The sequence below is a fragment of the Lissotriton vulgaris genome, chromosome 9 (assembly GCF_964263255.1).
Source record: "Lissotriton vulgaris chromosome 9, aLisVul1.2, whole genome shotgun sequence".
Taxonomy (NCBI): Eukaryota; Metazoa; Chordata; class Amphibia; order Caudata; family Salamandridae; genus Lissotriton; species Lissotriton vulgaris.
In genome coordinates, this window is record NC_141697.1 from 900,764,290 (window position 1) to 900,789,614 (window position 25,325).

At 42.0% G+C, this 25,325-nt stretch overlaps 1 protein-coding gene across 5 annotated transcripts in view; it reads right to left on the bottom strand.

Annotated features, from left to right (window-relative positions):
- Window positions 1-25,325, bottom strand: part of BICRA (BRD4 interacting chromatin remodeling complex associated protein) — a 593,087-nt gene that overhangs the window by 254,990 nt on the left and 312,772 nt on the right. For all 5 annotated transcript variants that reach the window (XM_086938677.1, XM_086938681.1, XM_086938679.1 and 2 more), the window contains exon 3: window positions 14,855-15,024. In XM_086938677.1, the coding sequence (XP_086794803.1) occupies window positions 14,855-14,915 (61 nt within the window). In that variant the 5' untranslated portion in view covers window positions 14,916-15,024. The remainder of the gene's footprint in view (window positions 1-14,854; window positions 15,025-25,325) is intronic.

Genomic DNA, 25,325 nt, shown 5'->3' on the forward strand with positions numbered 1-25,325 from the left:
CGTTGCAGCCTGAAACGCCTCTAACATCATCTCGCTTGTCTTGTGAATGGCCTTGCCCTTTCAGATCATACTTGTTCCCTTCATGCCGTCAGACTGCCCCTTCTGCCATGTCTGCTCGCTCCATGCATTCTGACTGACCCTTCTGTCCATTCCGGTTCCCTACGTGCCTATTGACTGTCCTCTCTCTCCATGCTTGCTTCCTTCATGCCTTCGGACTGCCCTTTCTGTCAATGTCTGTTCCCTTCATGCTCTGACTGTCCTTTCCGTCTATGCCTGCTCCCATTGATGACCTCAGTCTGCCGCTTCTGATCATGCCTGTTGCCTACCGCCCCTTGGCCATTCTATACTCCTCCAAGTCTCCTACTTCCCGTCTACCCTGCCCCTAGCACATTCCCCGACAGCTTTCTGATGACCATGTTGTTTCTCTCCTAGCCTGGTCTCTTACTGCCCCGCCCCCTGGGTAACACTTTGTCCGTTCCTGCTCTGACTGCGCGGCCTGCCATGCCCCAGCCCTGCTCCTTGTGGGTGCTCTGTCTATCCAGCCTCTGGCTGCCCCTAACTCCTTTGCCTCCTTTGACTGTTCTTCACCCCCCATGGCTCGTACCCTGCCTGGCATCTGGTTGCCTCAGCCTCCTCCTCTGCCTGTCCCCTGACTGTCCATTTATTCGTCCTCTGCTGCCCAGTGACTGCCCACCTGCCCACCAATAGTCCAAGTAGGCTTGTTCCGGTCCCCTTCTGCTCCTGCCTATCCACTGCCTGCCATGGAAGCAATGGGGTGGCAGGGTCATTTCTACCACTGCCCCTGGAGGGGCAGGGAAGCAGGCCTTCCACAGCTCTCTCCTGCTGGGTAGGCCGGCTTCTTCTACTGTAGAGGTGGGCAACTGAAGAAATTAGCATGGTAGACAAGCCAAGCCAAGCCATGCTCTGGCTTGGGTCCGGACACGTAAATGATGTAATCATGCGGCAAATGTACTATAAAAATATGATAAAATCACTTCACAATAAAGACATCTACATTTCAGTGACACGCTGGTGCGTTTCACCTTAGTACAACAGACTAAATAACGAAATCATTGAAAGGCATCTATTTAAAGTGGTTGTCGTTTATTAACATTTATGTAGCTATATCCTTGTCCCCCACCCGGAGGATGATAATGTCGTTGCTGCACCTAAAGGAAAGTCACTTATCATTTGCGCCTTTCATATGGCCTGGACTCTTATAATGCAGAAATCCTTTTGTACTCTGGCATGGGCAAGCTTCTAGGTACAGACAGGCTAGGCAGTGTGTTTTGATCCTACCACCTTTTCTGGTCTCTTAACAGTGTTCGGTTTGTCCTCGGTACCTATTACACACATACACACACACTTTACTGTCCTTGTACTGCAATGTAGTCCACTTCAGTGCCAGGGCTGCTAGGCCAATCTCTGCTTTCATTTAATGTATGTGGTGTGTCAATTGTTCGTTTTATTTGGCAAATATATGCATGCCGCAAAATAACCTTAACTGTCCTTCAAAAGAGGTCTCGTACCCTCACTCACAACTTCAAAGGCATCGTCGGCCTGTACCCTTAAATCTCTAACTACTACTTTGTGCTCACACTGACCCTCTCCCTTTGCAGTTCCACTTTGAATTCACTAACTGCCCTGCGGCATACCTGCACACACTGTGGTCCCTGCAGGCTGGCAAACACACGGTTTTAGGTACAGATGGGCTAGTGTTATATTCACTTTAAGTACATTTCCTTTCTGTATTATTATTTATATATTAAGTGTCTCGTGGTTGCAATCACGAGACTTGTTTCTTGTATTGTGTTCCAGAACCATGCATTTCAGTCGTGGAGATTCTCTGAACGTCACTCTGGACGTTGGCCCCTTCACGACTGGTAGGCTCTGGTTGTGGGTGTTACGGACTTTATTGAATTACAATTAAACCCACATCTAAATCACCTTCATGTATCCGGTGCTTCATTTAACATATTGGCGACGATCGGGATCTTCTCCGCACCCACCGCCAGAAGGACAACCTCTTCGGGAATCAGACAGACTCACCGAGACTCTTCTGCTCTTCTCGCCAACTTGTCCTGCCTCCAGTCCCTCCACCTTTGAAACCAGGTCGTATTTTCGATTTATTTACAATCTTGGCGGATTTTGTGGCTGTTCTCCACGCATTCACTGACTTTCAGGCTCGCGCTTCCACGCGCATTCACCAACGCCCTCTGTCTCGCGCTGCATCTCGCGCAGTCACCAACGCCTTTCAACACGCGCTACACCATGCGCGCCACGTAACAATACGTAAATACAAGCCCACCGCCTTTCGAAACTCACAGTCAACTGTAACCTTGACAACAGCGTCCTCGGCCATTTCCAAGTCCTTTTCACAATTTTCAGCGATAGGCACGCTTTACTGCCTGTCACTTTACCATTTTCAAAACAAGGCTTCTTTCAACGATAGGCACGCTTCACTGCCTACCTTGTTCATTTCACAGCATTATTATGCATTTATACTTACAACGTTTTTCTTCAGCGATAGGCACGCTTTATTGCCTACCATGAACTTCTACATTAACTAACAAGCATTTATAAAGGCACAATTGTTCCTCAGCGACAGACACGCTTTATTGTCTACCATTGTTATGTACAATTCACCAAGCATTTATAAATCCAAGCCTTTTTCTTCAGTCTTGAGCATCCTTTTGCCTACCTCATTGACTTACATTACGCACAAGCGTTCTTCTATGCAAAGCCTCTTCTTTTATTCAATTACAACCCTAAACAAAGAAACTTGTTTTCACCATGGCTTCTTCTCAACAGTTCCAAACACCAGCTCCATTTTTACAGACTCCGGGAAAACCTCCTCTCATGTGGCTCAACTGGCTCAAAGGTTTTGAGAACTATTTGGTAGCTATTGACGCTACTAAATATGATCCTCCTCGCAAGGTCGCTATTCTTTATGGTTGCCTAGGAGTTGCTGCTCAACAAGTTTTTGAAAACCTTCCTCATATTTCTTCTCCTTCTGGTGAATCTGGTGACAATTGGAACGTCTATCAAGAAGCCATCGCTCGTCTCAATAAACAATATGACGATGAACCTAGTATCGTTCTGGAACGTCATAATTTTTTCAAGCGCAAACAAAGTATTGATGAGAGCGTTGAAGACTATATTGCTCAACTCAGAATTCTGGCATCCAACTGTGACTTTGGCGCTAATACAGATGCTTCTATCAGAGACCAGTTTGTTTTTGCTTGTTTTTCTAAAAAAATCCAGGAACGTTTGTTGAGCTGTAAAAATCCTTCTTTAACAGAAACAATTGATATTGAGCGAGCAACTTATTCCTCTAAAATTTTACAAGAAAGCATCTCTCAACCTTGTGTTCATTTGGTTGATCAAGCTTCTAATTTCACTTCTATTGACCTTGTTAACAATTCTTCAAGACAACAAAACAGGAAGCCCCACATTTGCTATAGATGTGGGTCAAGAAATCATCTTGGCAATTCTCTCTCTTGTCCTGCATCTGGAAAAAAATGTTCTTCTTGCAAGAAAATTGGTCATTTTCCATCTGTGTGCAGGGGTCGCAAAAAATTTACAAGAGTCAATAATATTGAATTTCAAGAGAATTTAGAGTCTTGCTCCACCAGACTCAATGATGTCATGTTGTCTATTGAATGTGATTCTCTTGAATTTTCTAACATGAAGAGTCCCTTGTGTGAATTGTTGATTGGTACAGTTTCAATCTAAGTCAAAACTGATTCTGGTTCTCCCATTACCATTTTATCAGATCTCACGTTTTATGCTAATTGGGGTCAAAAAGTTGTTCTTTCCAAATCAGATGTCAATCCAAAAGCCTTCGGCGAGAAGGACATCGATATGCTGGGTTTCTTCTATTCAAACATTGCTTGTCTTGGCAGATACACCTTCACCAAAGTCTACGTTGCTCTTAAGGGCAGAGATGTCGTAGGTTGGTTTGACTTAGCCAGAATGGGTTTGATTCTCAAACCTGGCTCTGATCAACCTATTGCTTTAGGTGATATCCCTCATGACTACTACACTAGTCATGATTCTGGGAACTTTCATATTTCAGATCTTTCCTTTCCCATAGTCAAAATGGACAATTTACTAAGTTCTTTTCCAAACTTATTTAAAAATAAGGTTGGTACAGTTCTTGGTTTTAAGCATGAGATTAGACTTAAACCCAATGCTCAACCCGTTATTCACAAAGTTCGTTCTCTTCCTTTGAGTGCAAGAGATGAACTAAAAGATGTTTTGAAAAATTTATGTGATGAAGGAATCATTGCTCCCTGTGGCTCGTCAGAATGGGTTTCCCCAATAGTTTTAGTTCGTAAAAAAACTGGCGAGGTGAGATTGTGTGCTGATTTACGCTCACTGAATAACAATATCATCGTGGATTGTCATCCACTTCCCAAAATTCATGACTTATTGGCTAACTTGGGTGGGGCTAAATTTTTCTCTCTCCTGGACCTTAGGTCTGCTTACCACCAAATTCCCTTGTCCCTTAAGTCTCAAGAATTAACAACCTTTATCACTCCCTTTGGTGCTTTCAAGTATCTTAGGCTCCCTTTTGGCTTGGCCTCGGCAGCCAGCATTTTTCAAAAACTGATGGACAACTTGCTTCAAGACATTCCTGGCGTGCAAGCGTATCGGGACGATATTTTGATCTACGCTAACGACACTTCTCAGCATAATCACACTCTTAACACTGTCTTACAAGTGTTGGAAAAAGCTGGTATGACTGTTAGATACGACAAATGTAAGTTTGGAGTTCAAGAATTAGATTACTTGGGTCATTCCCTTTCTCCCAATGGCATTAAACCCAAATTCTCCTTAATTAAAGCTATCAGAGATGCCAAACCTCCTAAGGATAGAGATGCTCTTCGCTCCTTTCTGGGTTTATCAGAATACTACGCCAGGTTTGTGCATGGTTACGCACAGATTGTTGAACCTTTGAGAGCACTCTTAAGGAAGGGAGTGAAATTAGTTTGGTCTGACGACTTGCAGAAAGTTTTTGACCAGGTTAAGAAGATCATTGAAGACTCACCTGCTTTGCATCCTTTTTCCGACGGCTCAAAGTGTTTTATCACTGTTGATGCCAGTCTTACTGGCTTGGGTGCCGTTTTGGGACAATGGGTTGAGGGCAAAGAACATACGGTTGCCTTTGCATCCAGAACACTTCTTTCTGCTGAAACTAGATACAGTACGATCGAAAGAGAAGCTCTGGCTTGCGTTTGGGCTATTCAAAAATTCAAATCTTACATTTGGGGTCGTGATTTTGAGATTTACACAGATCACAAACCCCTTATGCACATGCTTTCCAACAGTACTTCAAATAGGGCTTCTGCCAGACTTGTTCGCCTTCTTTCCAAACTCCATGAATTTCATTTTGTTATCAAGCATATCTCTGGGGGCAAGACTTTCAGGGCAGATTGCCTCTCAAGAATGTCTTTGACTGATGATTCTGTTGATGATGATATCGAGTGTGTTGTTGCCACCATTGATGCAATTGCTGAATGTCAACCTATTTCTGATTACTATACCAAATGGCTCTATTACTCCTTTTGCAACTCTGCTTCTACTGACAATGCTGTTAAATTTTTACAATCTGTGTGTGATATTGAAGGCTTTCCTAAAACCATCGTTACCGATAACGGTACTCATTTTGTCTCTCAAAAAATGTGCTCTTTTCTCAAAAGTCATGATATCTCTCACTACAAAGTTGCTTTGTATTCACCCTCTTCCAATGGTTTGGTCGAGCGGTGTAATCGGATTATTAAGGAGGGTGTTGAAACTGCCATTTCTTCTAGGCTAGATCCCTTGCCTTTTGTTCATGACAAGGTCTGGGCTTATAATACCTCTCCCCACTCTACAACTGGTGTCTCACCTTTTACCTTACTTAGGAAAAGAAAAGTTCATTCGTTTCTCAATCCTAGTTGGTTACATAAGGATTGTAATTCGTCTGATAATTCTTTTTCTGTTCAGGAACATGTGAACGCTAAACAATTTTCCATGAAATCTCGTTTTGATGAAGGCAAACATTCTGTTGATCAGCCTTTGCAAAAGGGGGATATGGTTCTCATTAAGAATCCCAAAAGAGTTTTAAAAGGCAAATCTAAATTTTCTTCTCCAAATTTGGTCACACAAGTCAGCAAAGCTTCAGCTCTCCTTGATGATAAGGGATGGTGGAACAAGCGGGTTCTTGTTAAGGTTTCTCCACTTCAGGCCCATGTCATCAAAGAACATGCCACTTCAGATTCTGAGCACTGTGATTGGTTTGATTTGACTTATGTACAACCCTCCTCTTCTAATCCCGTTTTTGAAACCTCCACGTCTTCCCAATCCGTGGTTCCTGTGCTTTCACCCCTTCCCTCGGAAGCGAATCCCGTTTCTTCTGCAGTTTCTCATTCTGCAGTCCCTGTCAATTAGTCATTACCTCACAATACAATTTTTAAAGAGACTTCTGAAGTGGCAACCAAAAGAGCTTTTCGTTTGAAGCAGTTGTCTTGTAGATTGAGAGACTATGTTTTGGAGTAGAACTGTTTATCTAAATGTCTTATTATTGTTACCCTTTCTAGAGGGAAAGATGTTATATTCACTTTAAGTACATTTCCTTTCTGTATTATTATTTATATATTAAGTGTCTCGTGGTTGCAATCACGAGACTTGTTTCTTGTATTGTGTTCCAGAACCATGCCTTTCAGTCGTGGAGATTCTCTGAACGTCACTCTGGACGTTGGCCCCTTCACGACTGGTAGGCTCTGGTTGAGGGTGTTACGGACTTTATTGAATTTCAATTAAACCCACATCTGAATCACCTTCAAGTATCCGGTGCTTCATTTAACAGCTATTCAAAGAAGGGGATTGGCCCAGCAGATTTGGGGAAGGAAGGTAGGGCCGATTATTGCTAAACAAAGAGAATGTACCTTCAAAACCACTTAGTTTGAAGAATTATTTGGAACAGAAATGAACGCAAATCAATACGTTATTCCTAGCCTTTGACTTTGGCTAATTAGTTTTTAATTATTCAACACTTTTATAAAAAGAAGGACATGTAATCAACTCCACAGAGAATACATTTTAGTGGTGTCCTACTAACAATACACATAACAACTAAAGAAATCAAAAATCGATTGTACACATTGCAAAAAGAATATACACAAAAATCACAAATCTTATGAATAACATAAACAACTATAACATGTAGTGATCTAATCGTCTACCTGGTGAAAACAGTTGGAATATAATGAAATCATTCTTGCATGTTTACACAATTCATGAAAAAAGAGAATGCAACTGTTACAAATACAATTACAAATTGATGCAAAGATTCCTATCAATCAAGATTCAAGCTATACTTAATATAGTGGCCGACGCGTTTCAAGTCTCGGTTTTTAGAATTGCCGGACTCTCATCAGGGCTGGATGAGTCTTTAAGAGGTAAGCCAACTGTTTATGAAAAAAACAAAGAAACTGATTGGAACTACTCTTCCCAGACAGTCTATAACACAAAGCAGTCATTTAAACGTGAAAAAAATGCTTCATACCTGGTCAATGACCAGCGGGAAAATGAGCGTCTTCTGTTAAACGTTTATGCAGTGCTCGCCTGTAATTGACAAGGTGACAGACGCTAAGACGGATTTCAAACAATATAGAAGCCCAACAAAGGTTTAGTAGAAAGGCGGGGTTTACCTAGTGTAGGCTCACACAGGGCATACCATCTCCAATCCTCCGTGCACTAAGGGACAACGTGGCAGATTTTTACATCAACTCTAATGGAAAGGATTAAAAAACAAAGCCTAACGTTAAAAATTTCATACGACTGCTGAGGGGCGCGTGAAGCGCTCAACAGACAAGCACTTACGTGAGCGAATGATGAATTCATGTCACGAGTTAGGTGAGTGCGGGACAGCGCCGATATTAAGGTTCTGAAAAGGGGAAAGGAAACCGAGTTGAAAGAAACAGCTAACCGAGTGAGGACTCGTCAGCGTGTCCATTATTTAATACAAGCGGCGGGGCGCGCTTACCTTCAAGATGTGGTTAAATCTCAGAAATGAGTGTCTCCTACACAGTCAAAGTGGGGACCGACCTCCATGCTGCCGGCTTCGTTACTACTTGGTAACTACGAACTGGAGTCACGTGACGTGGGCGGAGCTAGGTTGCCGGGTCATGGAGGGGCATTCTGGGATATGTGGTCCATAAGTCCTAGGGACCAGATAAATTATCACTAAATTATTTAACCCATGCTAGAAATACATCGTGATCGGTGGAAGGGGTCCAATCAGTCGATTACGCCCTATTCAGCTCGCTCATGCAATTCAACCCTTTGTTTATACTATCAAACTTCATGATTAAATACGCCTCCTTGCGTAGTAAGGCACTGTCCACGCACACAGATCCATGTTTTGAGTCAATTGTTGCCAGAACAGTCCACTTGAACTGATTCTCATTGTGATTTAGGCTCAGGAAGTGTTCAACCATTGGTGCTGATTGGACCTTTTTCCTGATTCTCGAACGGTGTTGGGTTATTCTGATATTAATTTGTTGACTCGTTTTGCCTATGTACACCCTGTCACATGGGCAAAGCACTGCATAAACCACATTTTTCGTTTTACAATTAGTAAAATTTGTGTGTTTCCATGAGATTCCATTGTGATCAAAGACCTCCCCCTCCAGTGTTGTAGGGCAAGCAACACAATTCCCACAGCGGTGATGACCCACGATGGGTGGCAAGTTCCATTGTGTTGTCAAGTTGCTTCTGGGTTTCGGGATGTAGCTGTCAGCACGTATCAGTTGCTGCCCAATGCTGAGGTTTTTCTTCATAGCGAAGATAGGCTTGGGCATGGGGCAATTAAGGTTCTCCAATAAATGCCAATTCCTAAGGACAATTTGTCGGAACTTGTTAGTGTGGGGACCAAAAGTGGTCACACAGACAAGTTTATTAAGGTCTGACTTACTCTTTTTCTCTAACAGAGACTCTCTCGGTGTAAATCTTGCTCTTTTTGTCGAATGTTTAAGCAGTTTTTTGGGATATCCCCTCCCTTCCATTTCTTTACAGAAAAATTCGGCATGTTTATCAAAGTCCCCAATCTCAGTGCAGTTCCTCCTAATTCTTAGCAGTTGGCCGTAGGGTAAGTTTTGTTTTAAGCACTGGGGGTGCGAGCTATTGAAATGCAAAATAGTGTTTCTGTCTGTCTCCTTTTTGTACAGTGATGTGACAAGTTGTTCCTCTTGGCATCTGATAGAGACATCTAAGAATGTCATTTCATGATTACTTGATTGTAATGAGAATTTGATATCAGTATGACGTGAATTGACCCAGTTATGAAATAGGTCCAACTCGGTCTGGCTCCCCTGCCACAGAAGCCAGACGTCGTCTATGTACCTCAACCACTGTAGTATCTTATCAGAAAAAGGATTATTATTGAAAATGAATTTCTCCTCGTATTGGGCCATATAAAGTACAGCCATTTCCGGCGCATAAGGACAGCCCATGGCTGTCCCTTTGACCTGTACAAAAAACTCATTTTCAAACTTGAAATAGTTCATGGGGAGGGAAATTTCAACCAAAGAGAGTATGAATGATGTGGGCACCCTATGGGGTCTTTCTCCGGAGTCAAGATATACCTCAATCACCTCAAGAGCCTCGTCCTGAGGGATTTGGGTATATAATGACGTGACGTCCATCCCTCAGGACGAGGCTCTTGAGGTGATTGAGGTATATCTTGACTCCGGAGAAAGACCCCATAGGGTGCCCACATCATTCATACTCTCTTTGGTTGAAATTTCCCTCCCCATGAACTATTTCAAGTTTGAAAATGAGTTTTTTGTACAGGTCAAAGGGACAGCCATGGGCTGTCCTTATGCGCCGGAAATGGCTGTACTTTATATGGCCCAATACGAGGAGAAATTCATTTTCAATAATAATCCTTTTTCTGATAAGATACTACAGTGGTTGAGGTACATAGACGACGTCTGGCTTCTGTGGCAGGGGAGCCAGACCGAGTTGGACCTATTTCATAACTGGGTCAATTCACGTCATACTGATATCAAATTCTCATTACAATCAAGTAATCATGAAATGACATTCTTAGATGTCTCTATCAGATGCCAAGAGGAACAACTTGTCACATCACTGTACAAAAAGGAGACAGACAGAAACACTATTTTGCATTTCAATAGCTCGCACCCCCAGTGCTTAAAACAAAACTTACCCTACGGCCAACTGCTAAGAATTAGGAGGAACTGCACTGAGATTGGGGACTTTGATAAACATGCCGAATTTTTCTGTAAAGAAATGGAAGGGAGGGGATATCCCAAAAAACTGCTTAAACATTCGACAAAAAGAGCAAGATTTACACCGAGAGAGTCTCTGTTAGAGAAAAAGAGTAAGTCAGACCTTAATAAACTTGTCTGTGTGACCACTTTTGGTCCCCACACTAACAAGTTCCGACAAATTGTCCTTAGGAATTGGCATTTATTGGAGAACCTTAATTGCCCCATGCCCAAGCCTATCTTCGCTATGAAGAAAAACCTCAGCATTGGGCAGCAACTGATACGTGCTGACAGCTACATCCCGAAACCCAGAAGCAACTTGACAACACAATGGAACTTGCCACCCATCGTGGGTCATCACCGCTGTGGGAATTGTGTTGCTTGCCCTACAACACTGGAGGGGGAGGTCTTTGATCACAATGGAATCTCATGGAAACACACAAATTTTACTAATTGTAAAACGAAAAATGTGGTTTATGCAGTGCTTTGCCCATGTGACAGGGTGTACATAGGCAAAACGAGTCAACAAATTAATATCAGAATAACCCAACACCGTTCGAGAATCAGGAAAAAGGTCCAATCAGCACCAATGGTTGAACACTTCCTGAGCCTAAATCACAATGAGAATCAGTTCAAGTGGACTGTTCTGGCAACAATTGACTCAAAACATGGATCTGTGTGCGTGGACAGTGCCTTACTACGCAAGGAGGCGTATTTAATCATGAAGTTTGATAGTATAAACAAAGGGTTGAATTGCATGAGCGAGCTGAATAGGGCGTAATCGACTGATTGGACCCCTTCCACCGATCACGATGTATTTCTAGCATGGGTTAAATAATTTAGTGATAATTTATCTGGTCCCTAGGACTTATGGACCACATATCCCAGAATGCCCCTCCTTGACCCGGCAACCTAGCTCCGCCCACGTCACGTGACTCCAGTTCGTAGTTACCAAGTAGTAACGAAGCCGGCAGCATGGAGGTCGGTCCCCACTTTGACTGTGTAGGAGACACTCATTTCTGAGATTTAACCACATCTTGAAGGTAAGCGCGCCCCGCCGCTTGTATTAAATAATGGACACGCTGACGAGTCCTCACTCGGTTAGCTGTTTCTTTCAACTCGGTTTCCTTTCCCCTTTTCAGAACCTTAATATCGGCGCTGTCCCGCACTCACCTAACTCGTGACATGAATTCATCATTCGCTCACGTAAGTGCTTGTCTGTTGAGCGCTTCACGCGCCCCTCAGCAGTCGTATGAAATTTTTAACGTTAGGCTTTGTTTTTTAATCCTTTCCATTAGAGTTGATGTAAAAATCTGCCACGTTGTCCCTTAGTGCACGGAGGATTGGAGATGGTATGCCCTGTGTGAGCCTACACTAGGTAAACCCCGCCTTTCTACTAAACCTTTGTTGGGCTTCTATATTGTTTGAAATCCGTCTTAGCGTCTGTCACCTTGTCAATTACAGGCGAGCACTGCATAAACGTTTAACAGAAGACGCTCATTTTCCCGCTGGTCATTGACCAGGTATGAAGCATTTTTTTCACGTTTAAATGACTGCTTTGTGTTATAGACTGTCTGGGAAGAGTAGTTCCAATCAGTTTCTTTGTTTTTTTTCATAAACAGTTGGCTTACCTCTTAAAGACTCATCCAGCCCTGATGAGAGTCCGGCAATTCTAAAAACCGAGACTTGAAACGCGTCGGCCACTATATTAAGTATAGCTTGAATCTTGATTGATAGGAATCTTTGCATCAATTTGTAATTGTATTTGTAACAGTTGCATTCTCTTTTTTCATGAATTGTGTAAACATGCAAGAATGATTTCATTATATTCCAACTGTTTTCACCAGGTAGACGATTAGATCACTACATGTTATAGTTGTTTATGTTATTCATAAGATTTGTGATTTTTGTGTATATTCTTTTTGCAATGTGTACAATCGATTTTTGATTTCTTTAGTTGTTATGTGTATTGTTAGTAGGACACCACTAAAATGTATTCTCTGTGGAGTTGATTACATGTCCTTCTTTTTATAAAAGTGTTGAATAATTAAAAACTAATTAGCCAAAGTCAAAGGCTAGGAATAACGTATTGATTTGCGTTCATTTCTGTTCCAAATAATTCTTCAAACTAAGTCATTTAACAGCTAGGCAGTGTGTTTTGATCCGGCCACCTTGTCTGGTATATTGACAGTGTTCGGTCTATTCCTCGGTACCGGTTACACACACACACTTTACTGTCCTTGCACTGCAGATTGGTCCCCTTCACTGCCAGGACTGTTAGGTAAATCTCTGTTTACTTTTAGTTTATTTAGACAATGTGTCAATTTTTAGGGTTTTTTATGGCAACCATATGCGTGCAGCCTTAGATGGCAATAATATTTTCTTCTCTTTAAAAGTTTTATTGCTATTACACGTTTATAAAACATAATTAATGAAATAAATAAAATGTGCAGGTTTGCTAGTGCCAGCTCTTCAATCCCTGGTGAAACAGCACCCAGGATAATGTGCTGCATAGCTTAACATTTATTATGTCCAAAAGGCCAGAACATCCTAAACCTTTATTTGATTCATCCCAAACTCCACGTTTACATACTTTCATTTTCACTACCCAGATTTCACTAAAATAAATCTTTGATTTTTTTTTTACTAGCTCACTGGCCCTCTATTTTTTCTTAAATCCATACTTATCTTCTTGCTTCCTTCCTCAGACCCTCATTCTCTTGTGCTTTCCTTTAATGATTTTCTCTTAATTTATCCCTTTCGCTCACTTCCTAACATAGTGCCTGTCGTTCAGGTACCCCCGTTCAAGTATTAGTTTACCATATCTGTTTTACACCTAATCACCAAGCTAAAACTTACAACAAAAATTATTAATATTCACATAGGCAAAAACCTATTGCATTTACCAATGCTTGCCAAATTTAGATCTCTGAATCGAGAGTTATATTTGCAGATCAGGATGCATTTGTGAGTCACTCTGTGCCGGAAATAGTACACAAATATGCTTTGTGATGCACACAGTTTAAAGAGACATGGGCTGCCTTTTAAGCACCACCTGGAAACAGAGACAATTAATATATTAAGAGCAAAGGTTCCGTATGGTAGAGCAACAAATCAGTCAGAAATTAAAATACAATAAATGTATACACTGAGAATATTTCTACAGGAATGAAAGAACAGAAGCAGAGCCACACACTTTGCACTGGTGCAACATTTAATGCTTCAAAGACGTGCTCAGTATTTATCGGTGTTCACATGATAAACATATAAGAAAATATAGTGTGTATGAAAAAGAATCCAATAAAGAAACTAAATTCATTTATAATCACTGACAATGTGTATTCAGTACTTATGAGTCGCTGGATAAAAAAAAGTCCATAGCCGGTTTCATTTGCCGTGTGCACCATGGCACACTGGATCAGTTAAGTTATCTTTGTACCACCACTTTAAAATATTGAAAAATAATATTCGATTCAGCGTCATGCTGAGGTAGCAGTACAGGATGTAAACTAAGGATTAAATTCCAATAAAGTATTTTACACCGCATTGCCTCATTAATGGATGGGAAGGTTACAATGGATTACAATAGGCAAGCCATCTGTAGCACCCTTCCTGAGAAGCTTCCTTTCATTATCGATGCAGGCTAAGATATATTCTAGATTCTTGCACTCACTTATTTCACAGTGAAGCAAAAGCTCAGCTAGTTTCACCATGCTTCCATGTTACGTTGGGTGTATTTGTATAGCACAACTTATCGCCTGTGAGGGTATCCAGGAGCTGATCTTAACCTGTTACACATACTAAAAGGTGAAGTTGGTGGTAAAAGGAGAAAGATGCTTTTACTTTAAATCTCTATGCTTACTTACACATCAAATATTCTCTTTATGACACTTCAGGATGACTGCCCTAAATTCCTTTTAAAAATCTGTGAGCAGGATGGGGTGTCTGACCTGGCTTTGATGACATATATATGTTTTATATTTTTTATTCAAAACACTTTTTAAGGGGTACATTAAATAACAATTGAGCTCATGGTTGGGCTTATGAGTTTAATATACAAAAACAATTAAACTGCTGACGTTTGCGAAAAATAAACATACAATTAGCAAGTGCGAGATCCCCCACTTCATAACAGATCACCAAGAAAGAAATGCAAATAAGACATGTACAGAGCCACCTGTACAAGTGATGGAAAGGCCCCAAACAAACTATGTGACGGGTGCCCAGGATAAGGGCCCCACTTAAAACATGCTGAGAGGTATGCTGGAAGAACCCTGGATAACACTGAATTAATGAAAAAATCCTCTCTGCATCTTCAATCTTCACCACCCATCTCCAGTCATATCCAATGCTCCTAATTCAACCTATAAGGCCTCTACAAAGAGCAGCTACACGCCAGGACATAGCTACCTCCAAGCTAGACAACATCATCAAAACACCCCATGGTAGCTATTAACACACAATCTTGCAAGTCAAATCAAACTGCTTCTTAGACACAGATCACAAACTATGAATCTTTGGTGCAGGTAATGTAGACCTTAAAATGGCTTCTGGAGGGGAAAAGAGCAAAATACCTGCTTCTCTGAGTGCCCGGACATTTGGATGACAAGAGGGCTTCGGTCTCTTAGAATTCATCGGTCCGGATGTCAGATCATTTCCACGGCAACAGACTGTGATGTCACAAGCAGAGGGCAACAGCGTCAGGCGCGCAGCCGGGACTCAGGGCCAGAAATGGCGGTGCGCTCTTATGGAGGAATGAGAAAGAGCAGTGTGAAAATGAATGGAAATAAATTAAATAAATACATGTTGACTTTAAAATAAAACAAGAAAACAATAACGGGGGTAATGCAGATTTTCATGTGCTTTGGGCAGACCTCTACCCCCCCCCCCTTTTTACCCAATTCAATTCACTGTGGCATCTGTTGGGAGTGCAAGACCTCTTGTGGGCCACAGTTAAAGCATGCCATTGCATTACTACTTCCTCTTGTAGCCTTGCTATGGTATAAAACGTCACCTGAATATTTGTGCTCTTTCAATATATCCCCATTAAGGAAAATCCTTTGGCATTAAGTGATCTCATATCACAACTTTTGCTTTGCGATAGAGTCTATCCTTTGGTTTCTGCATGGTGTGAAGGGTGCCTTCAAGTGGGCTCTAGCTAAGTGTCAAAAGGAACAAAAGTCCTGAAAACAACCGAATTTCAAGACTTTTAGTTTATCTTATTTTTGTCCTGTCTCCCCACTTTCTGGCCTCTATCAGATCTCAGGAAACGTTATTTACTATGTACCTATTCATTCATAGCATGAAATGCTATAAATTCAAATGTTCTTCATACTCCTTCGATCTAGTGGCAGATGGGAGAAGAAAACAATCAAAAGTTGAGGCATTACACTGGTTCACTGTGGACTAAGGGAGGCCTCATAGCTGGTCTTGCAACTCAATAATTCTTCAAAGAAAAACAATTGGAAACATCCGATCCCAATACTAAATTGAAGGAGTATACACAGTATGTGTATTTACAACTACACATGCCTGGTTGGTACCAAAATCCCTCCTTTCAGTATTAAGAGGAGACATTTTAGTGTCAACTAATTAGCAGCTAAATTCTCCATTCACTATTAAGCAAATCTCTAATACTGAAAGAGGAGCAAAATCTAAGTGCTTCACCCTTCACTTCCATTTGGGTCTCGTGACAACAGTGCTCCAACCCTTTAAAGTGTTGAGCCACGTGTTACTTGCACCTTTCCCATCTTCCCTCTAGGTGCTATGGAATTTGCCAACTTCTTTCATAATACCTCTGTACTTTACTCCATTAGGGGGTATTGCAAAATGTAATAAGGAAGACAGGTGCTAATTTCAGTAGTGTGCCCCCGTTTGCTTTACTAAATGTAGCTCCTCTCACGTCAGTATCCTCAGACATGTGTGACTTATCCTAAATGTACTCATCTCGACCTCAGGAACGTTAATCTACATCTTGTAGGTGCCCTCCCACGCCTATCTGCCTATCCACAGTACTTAAGACAACTTAAAACGTATCTGCCCCGAAATACTGAAAAACAGACATCAACAAATGGAAAAGGTAGAGCACAGACTTTTATTTAGTGAGGCTGCCATGGATGACCGATATTCCAAACTCCCACCCATAAAGGATACGATGTTCTGAGGTTTCCTTCACTTGATGTCACTGGCCTCATTTCCCTGGTCCTTCCCAGAAAGAAAGTGATCAAAGCCAGTTCTACCAACTCATATGGACCCCCTTGAAACAGCACAAGAAGGGCTGCTGGCCGACAAGGGTGTAATTGGGTCGTCTTGGCCTCTGTCGAGGACAGGAGATTAGGCTTGCTCTGTCCTCTAGAGCATCCCTTAGCTCGCTGGTTGTTTCTTGAGGACGAGAAGGCTCCTGCGGGGAGGGAGGGGGGGGGGGGGGGGGGGGGGGGAATGGAATGGACCCGCTAGTTTGATAGACTGCAAAAGTTTCAATGGATGAAAAAGGGAAATGCGCTAGGTAAAATCGCTAGGACAGCATTTGACGATTTAGCACTGATTGATCTACAGAGCTTAAGCTGCTCATCCATTGTGAGGCTGGGGTACACTCTTCATAAACTGATCTTTATACTGGTTATGCAGAACTCCACGTAACTAAAACACGCTTTGCTCGGGGCACCATGCTCCCATAACAAAGTGATGAAAATGCTAGTAAATTATTTTTCAGGTAACCAATGTACAAAATATTAAAGCTTCATGCAAAAGTCTTGTACACACCTAGAACATCGCAATGCACGTCCAAGGCAGGCAAGCCCCAAAGTCAGAAGACTACGGTCACAGTCAGATGTGGTTCTTGAATTAGAACATTTTAAATATTCTGGACTTGAAGAGGCAGTGGTTCAATCTGCTGATGCTAATCACAACTGATGAAGTAGGAGGTATTCAAGTTATGATGACACAATGACTGTTTCAATATCATTGTTTCAAGGTTAAGTCAAACTTTTTCCCCTGATTATTTAGCTAATTGATAGCACAATATATCTGAAGTGTTGCCAGCACTAGCAAAATTATATTTTAGCTATCTATCTTAACAAATCAGAGGTAAAAACAATTCAGAGGTCTATTATGACAAAGTCTCCTGAAAAGGATGCTTAGTTGAATTATTAAGAAAAGAAGAATCCAAACAAAAAAGAAAATGACTGCAGCCTAATATTCAAGAAATTGCAGCTTGGAATAAAAGAAGCCACACATGCCATAAACTCTGATAAAAGTTTATATTCCTAGCAGTAGGCACAAGGAAGAGCACACTTATAAGGTGTGTGACTGATTCCCTCTAGCCGTCTTCCCGTACCCCAAACCCTCCCATCAAATCCAAATTTATGCTGCAGCATTACTGAGACAGAATCCACGTGTTACACACCACAACCATCAGATCTTTCTGATTCTACTGCACCATTGTAAGAGAAGCCGGAGGCTTATCCGGACAACTCAAATAGGAGTAAGGAGAAGAAATGAGCGAGACATGTTTCAAGACATTGATAAGGTGGGCTTTGAAGTACTTAAAGTTACCACAAGAAGAGGAGAATAAAATGATATTGCTGATGAGGACTACTCAGCTCATCCTGGCTACACTTTTCAGTGCCACATAGGCAGGCATCTTGCTTCAACTTAGATTGGTAGAGGGTACCACAGTGGGAGGGCTGGGGTGTCAGAGAAAAGCAAGAAGATAATCACAAAAAGCAAGAGGTTGCAAAGTGAAAGCTGTAGGATCCGAGTGCTGAAGATAGAAAGCAGGATAGATTGATAAAAGGATGGGATTTCTACAGAGGGAGAACACTTGAGAAGGAATTAAGACCCGAACGGGAGGCCGCAAAACCAAGAAGGGTGTGGTTGCAGTCAGAAGCCACAAGACGCTGAGGTGCAGTAGAATATAATAACAAAGCTCAGAAGACTGAAAAGTTGTGTTAGCAGCATACATCAACTTATAAGGTACCCCTGACAATTAAAAGTAAAAGTACGATAAAGTGAGTGAGAGGGGTAGGGAAAGAAGCAAAACCAAGCATCTAGTGAAAGAGCCAGGTGTTAACAGACCAGCGAAGGAAAAGGCATGACAGCGAAACAAAGAAGGGGAATTCATCAAACAGTGTCAGGATTGCATAAAGTGATAAGCAAATCAAGTTAACGTTCATCAAATAAAAGGTGTTAGATGAAGATTTGTTAAATGCAGTGATTGGTGAGATACGAGGAAAATGAACAAGAGGTGCTATTCAGCAGGACGAAAAGTTCTATCCCATCATTTACATCAAAGTAGCACTTAAATTATGCAGAAAAAAATAACACACAGGACAAGACGTTCGATATTGTCAATTAGTGTGGAAAATCAGTATTCGAGGCAATCACCAGAGCTGCCATAATTTCCATATTTCTCACAACACCTCTTTTCGCCCATGGGCACTCAAAACATCGTTTCAGCGGATTCAGGGGCAGGAGTCTAAATAAAAAATAACTACTGGAAAACATTTAATAGTGGCAAACCAGTCGTGATACTGTTCATTACGTTCCTACGGCAAGACGGATGGTAAAACCCACAAACCATTATCAAAACACAAGCACATTCCTTGTCTGAGATGGAAAGACAGCCATGTGCTCACGACAAGACACTAATCAAAGCAGTCTTCCGTTCCCAAGGGCATGCAATAAGAACCACAATTTAAACACTATAGCGCCCATACTGCACATACTGCTACACAGGCTGCAAACTTGCAGGGGCGCACAAGCCAAAAGCTCTAGTCAAACATTCTGTTCATTCATTAAATACTGCCACACAGGCCAGCACACATTTTAAACCACCTATTGTGTTCATCCAGCAACTTTCCAAATGTCGGTGCATACCACAAATCACTCAATAGGTCAACCTAGATCCTTTTATTATCCAATATTGCAAACAAGCTAGCACACAAATCACTACACAAATATTTGCACATTTCCTGTTACAGCAATACGCGTCAGCTTGTACAACCAACTGCTAGCCAAACACAAGTTGGTTCATTATTCACCAGATAATGAACATCCCAAAGAGCATATCAGGAAGTTGTGCATTCTAGGCAGCGAAAACTTTGGAGGAAAGTGGGACAAAACACATCTATATCAAACATCAAGGAACACAAATATAATTTGAGGATATATGTTGACAGATTGAGAGACACTTTCTTTCGAAACTTTAATTTGTAAGAGGCAATGAGCATGCATTTTTCTCCATCATACCTTGGCAATGACCTAGGGCTTGAAATCTGTCGAACTCACAAGCGTACGTTTTAATCATTCACACTATTGGCATCTAAAATTGCTTCACGTGTACGTTTATGAAAGCACCACCAGAGTAAAAAAAGAGGAAGATATAACATATGTAAAGTTTAGGAGTGTTCGTGTCTCTGTGCAAGATTAAACTCTTGCTCTACTCCAGACTACACATTTTGCTTAACAGCTTGCTCGCTAAAAGTAAATTATGGAGTCACCTTGAAAGCACAAAACATTTACCCAGAACAGACTTTTAAAAAGCTTTGGTAAAGCCAACAGGTTCTGCCTTTGGGACCTATTAGCATTACCAATAGATTTTATCCATGCTGCATAGCATTTGTGATGTTGTGCAGCATGGTTAAATATATAGAAAATGGCTATATATATCAGCGACACTCTAGATCTGCTCATCTCAAATGTCTGTTTTTCTATCAAAGTCTTTAAGAATTGGATTAGCACAGTGCTATCCACGCCGAGATAGAAAAGGACAAAGTCTTTTGCCATTTCTACAGCAAAGTCTTTAAGCATAGGATTTGCACAGTCAGGGGCGTAACACAGGCCCACGCATCCCCCGCAATGCGGGGGGCCCTCAAGCTCAAGGGGGCCCACTCAGCACTACACTTCGGCCTGAGAGCTCCTAATAGAGTCCCAAGGGGGCCCCTCCACTTACCTGGCAGGGGGGCCCCCTCAATTATCGTTACACCACTGAGCACAGTGCTGTCCCTGCCGAGCTGTAAAATGACAAAAGCCATTTACCACTCCAGGTACAGTATTACAGCTTTGAATTGGTGAAATACCAACCAAGCCAACCTGAAATGAGTAAAAGCAACCCCTGACACAGTGTTTCGCTCTATTTAGAGCTCTTCAAGAGGTATAGCTTTGTCCAGACACAAGGGAGCACCCAGTATAAGTCAAAAGAATACCCTTTCAGGCATAGAGTGACGAATAATTATTCGTCACTCATTTCAGGTTGGCTTGGTTGGTATTTTACCAATTCAAAGGAGTAAGGAGCAGAAGTACAAGGTGAGTACAAAGTGAGTACAAGGAGAAGCAGTCTGGCAACAGAGAACACGGAGGAGACACTTGCATAAGGAAGACAATTTAATAAAAATACATGCACTCTAATGGAGCGCTTCACACAAAAGAAATAAGAAGGGCTTGAAAAGCAAGCAGTGATTCTAACCAATCAAAGACTGTAAGAAGGCAATGCTCCATGAGAGAGACCAACAATGTAAGCAATGGGTTCGCTCCCACCCCCTCTATGTTCTGGGTAAGCCAGAAACGCCTCACAACAACCAGTGCATGCAGTCTTGTAGGTTCGACCTAAAAATGGGCACGTGTCTTAATCTGCTGTCATATACTTTTGCTCAAGTTTATACTTTTCAGCGTAACTCTGTAAAACCTGTGGTTTATAATTAAAAAAAAAATCTTAAGCCAAAATAGTTTCATTCAGACGATGCACGTTTTTCTAAGATTCACAGCAGTTAAAGAAGGTCATATCATACTAGCGGTCTGAGAAGTGTTAATGGAAAAAATAAATGAAGCAACATTTAACACAGAAATAAGAGACACATTTCAAGAATAAACTCTCACATTGGGGACTGCAAATGATCCTCGCTACAAGCCTTTCTTTAGACAATCTGATATTCCTGCTAGTGACCTCTTTTGACAGCTGTCCTTTTCCAGTCCTAGCAGGCATCCAAGCTGTTTACTATAATCAATTCAAATTTTTTTTTCAACCTCACTACAAACAGCTGTAACTGCCTGGTGCACAAAGTGACATATACAATACTACTTTGAGTGAACCTTTGTGTCAGACCTTAATCATGGTTTGATAGCTTTGTCAACTGTCAGCCCTGGCTCATGATTAGATGGTTTTCTCATCAATCTCAGTTCCCTGTTTTTCATCGGCTGGCTTTCCCTCCCTATTCTGAGTTTGCGAACCCCCAATACCACCAAACGTGGCATAACTTGTTTACCCCTGCCTTTTTTTTAAAAATAAAAACTTTCAGTTGTTGTTTAGCACTCCATGGGACTGGGAGGGTGAGTGTGCTTCTGCTTGCTCCCCTCTCAAGTTACCCCTTTCTCGCACGGCACAAGGTGAAGAATGGTAACCTTGGTGGTACGCCCTGGGTGTTGTCCCCCTACGCTTTACTGACTTTTCCTGCCCCCTTTCTTTACTTTTGGCTCCATCAGCCACTGCCTTCCTCCGCTGCCATGGAAGGTAAAGCTATTGGCTTCAACAATGTCAGGTTTAAAAAAAATCTGCCGGCATTAGCAAGGCCAAGAGGTGAAAAGGCATATTAAAACATTGTTGATCCATTTTCAAGTTAACTGACACATTGCGTCATCACCTCGAATCAGGAAACACAGCAGCAAGCAAAGAAAACATTGTATTGTATACTTTCAAAATGGCTGTAGCGCTATGTGTTGAGGGATGCAACACACGCCGATTCACGCAATATGGCACTCATCTTAAAAGTACAGCAAACAATGTTTTTCTATAGTTTTAGCATGGCCTATCGCCACTATTGCTTTGTCAAATGACAGAGCATTTTAAAGACATCCAGCACAACAAAACAATACACAGAATAAGCAAAAAGTGAGACCGATTAGCATTGCAAATGCTTCCAATTCCTTTCAATTTTATTACTACTTGAAGTTTAGTATTCCGAATTTATGGCATTTTAAGGACAGTTGTCCACTTGTTACTACCAAATGTAAGACAACATATTCACATGTCGATACAGAGAATGGTGATCACAAAATCACATCTTCATACATAAAATACCATTTGTGACATTTTAATTAAAAGCAGTGAACCAATGTATCATTCTGCCTTTACTTTTTAATTAGGCCAATTAACAATAAACAAATTACGTATAATGTATCACTACTTCTGGAGTCTGCGACTACAACATTAAATGTGTGCAAACAAACATTAACGATTTACACACACAATCTATTTAGTGCAATATTACGTGGCCATTGAAGCTTTTAGCTCATCACAACCCACATGCATAACGATTTTTTTGTTCAAGCAAATCTCAAGAGCTGCATTTTCATGAGGTAGGGAAATAGTGCTCTACCCTCAATAGAATAAACTGGGATCTAGTAGCCTTACCAGTAATATAAACATCTTAAACCATTTTCCAATGGTTAGTTTGGGTAGGACAAGATCTGTGCACGAGTGGCGGTTCTAATTATTTTTAGTTTGGACTTTAATATAACAGCAGGGTTCCCAAAAATATGCAAACAAAAATTCTTGTGTAGATGGATTTTTAACCACACACTACTTGACCACAATACGCATGGTATTTTTAGCGCTTACTACCCTTATGTGGGGCACTGAAGCGCTTACCCACACAGATAGCAATCTGCACCGTGTTGCGTGCATGGTTAGTGGAGTTGCTGTTTTTATTTTGAGTCTGTAGGGAAAGTGTTTTCCTGTTGAGTGTGATGAACACCGAGGTCCGGTTATCATGTTATGGGAAACAGCGTCTGAAGATGTAATGCATTAGGGAAAGAGGAGCAAAAATAATCATATAGAGGACAAAACAGATAAGCCGCACAGGGGCAACAGGATGCTGTTTGCCAATACACCAAAAAACAAGCATTGGAAATGCAATAGGTCTCGCATTAGGAAAGTTTGAGCTATTGGTCTTATAAATGACATTTTTTTTATTTATGTGTTGTTTTTTAAAATAGCTAAATTAATAGCTTTGTCATTTACAATGCCAATAGTTATAAGAAATGCGTTACTTACCTGTAACTGCAGTTATCCAGTATTAGTGTCTTTCATAGATTCACATGCCTGAATCATTCCCCGTCGTCGAGACGGGAGCCTCCGGTACATAAAAAAGTAATGTCCTAAGACATACATAAAGAGAATAGGTCTAAGGGTCTAACCTTAGTAACCTATCTAGGTCCTTATGCAGGAAGGACCAAATAGAGTAGGCTCCAGGGTCCCACCTTGGTAGCCTATCTGCGTCCTTTTGTAAAAAAGGACCAAAACAAAAGGAACAACCAATCAGCTACTACCTCCCTCTAGAACCTTCCTGTGAGGAGCCTCAGTCTCTCAGATTTTCGTACGCACCAAGTTGGATAGGTGTAAACCTGTAGAGAGAGGTGAGTCCTTCCAGGGGAGGCGGGAGGGTGCATGTGAATCTATGAAAGACACTAATACTGGATAACTGCAGTTACAGGTAAGTAACGCATTTCTTATCCAGTATTTGGGTGTCTTTCATAGATTCACATGCCTGAATCAGAGTAGCAAGCAATACAATATGCACATTCTGTGAAGATACAGACAGTATATTACTGCAAGAAATGAACATTTGTGACTGTAGGAAAAAAACAACAGCATACAATGTCATGCAGAATCTAGTAACAAAGAAATGTGCATACCAGTCAAGGATGGTGGGAAGTAGGAGGGCTCACCTCACTGGAATAGATGGCGAAGCACTGCTCTGCCCACTGCTGCGTCTTTCGTCAGCTCAGCGTCCAAGCAGTAGTGCCTGGTGAAGGTATGCGGGGACTTCCAGGTCGCCGCTCTACATATGTCTAGGAGTGGCACTCCAGCAAATAGTGCCGCAGACGTAGACATGGCTCTGGTGGAGTGGGCTTTGGCCCGTGAGTCCAGAGGTCTTCCTGCCTTCTCGTGGCAGAGAGTTATGGCTGAGGAGATCCATCGTGATATGCTCTGTTTAGTTAAGGGCATGCCTTTCCTAGGCCTGCTGAATGCGACAAAAAGTTGGGATGACTTCCTGAATTGTCTTGTTCTGTCAAGATAGAATTTTAGGCATCTTTGAAGGTCTAAAGAGTGCAGTGATCTCTCAGCCGGGGTAGATGGGTTCGGAAAGAATGATTTAAGAACCACCGGCTCATTAAGATGGAAGTCCGAAGGGACTTTGGGTATGAAACGTGGGTTGGTACGCAGGATGACTCTGTCCTCCTTGAATTGAAGGAATGGGTCCTGGACGGAAAGGGCCTGTAGCTCGCCTACTCTTCTGGCCGAGGTCAGAGCAAGTAGGAGGGCTGTCTTCCACGACAGGAATTTTATGTCAGACTTGTGGATAGGTTCGAAGGGATGTTTCATCAGCTGGTGAAGAACTATGTTGAGCTGCCACGTTGGAGGGACAGGTTTTGGTCTAGGGAAGGACCTAAAGAGGCCTTTCAGAAATTGCTTAATGAGTCTGTCCGCCCACAGAGAGGGGCCCCTAGAAGTTCGAGTGAACCTAGAAATCGCTGCCAAGTGGACCTTGATGGACGCATGGGCCAGGCCTGAGTGCGCCAGGTGTAGAAGGTATGGCAGGAGTTGTTGGGGAGTGACCCGGAAGGGGTGTAGACCCTCCTTTTCACACCAGATGCAGAAGCGTTTCCACTTGAGAGTATAGGTCTTTTTTGTGCTGTTAGCTCTGGCGTTGGACAGGACATCTTTGCACTCTTGTGGGATGTTTAGATGGCTGAACTCACGGTAGTCAGGAGCCAGGCTGACAATTTCAGAGGGCCCAGGTTCGGGTGGAGAACCTGCCCGTGAGACATCGTGAGCAGGGTTGGGTGACTGTGAAGACGAAGAGGTGGGTGGACGGATAGACGGTGGAGCTCCGTGTACCAGTGCTGCCTCGGCCAGGATGGGGCGATGAGGATTAGAGTGCAGGGCTCCGATTTCATTTTCCTGATTACTCTGGGTATCAGTGGGAATGGCGGAAAGGCGTAAGCAAACACGTTCTGCCAAGCTATTGAAAATGCATTCCCTAGAGT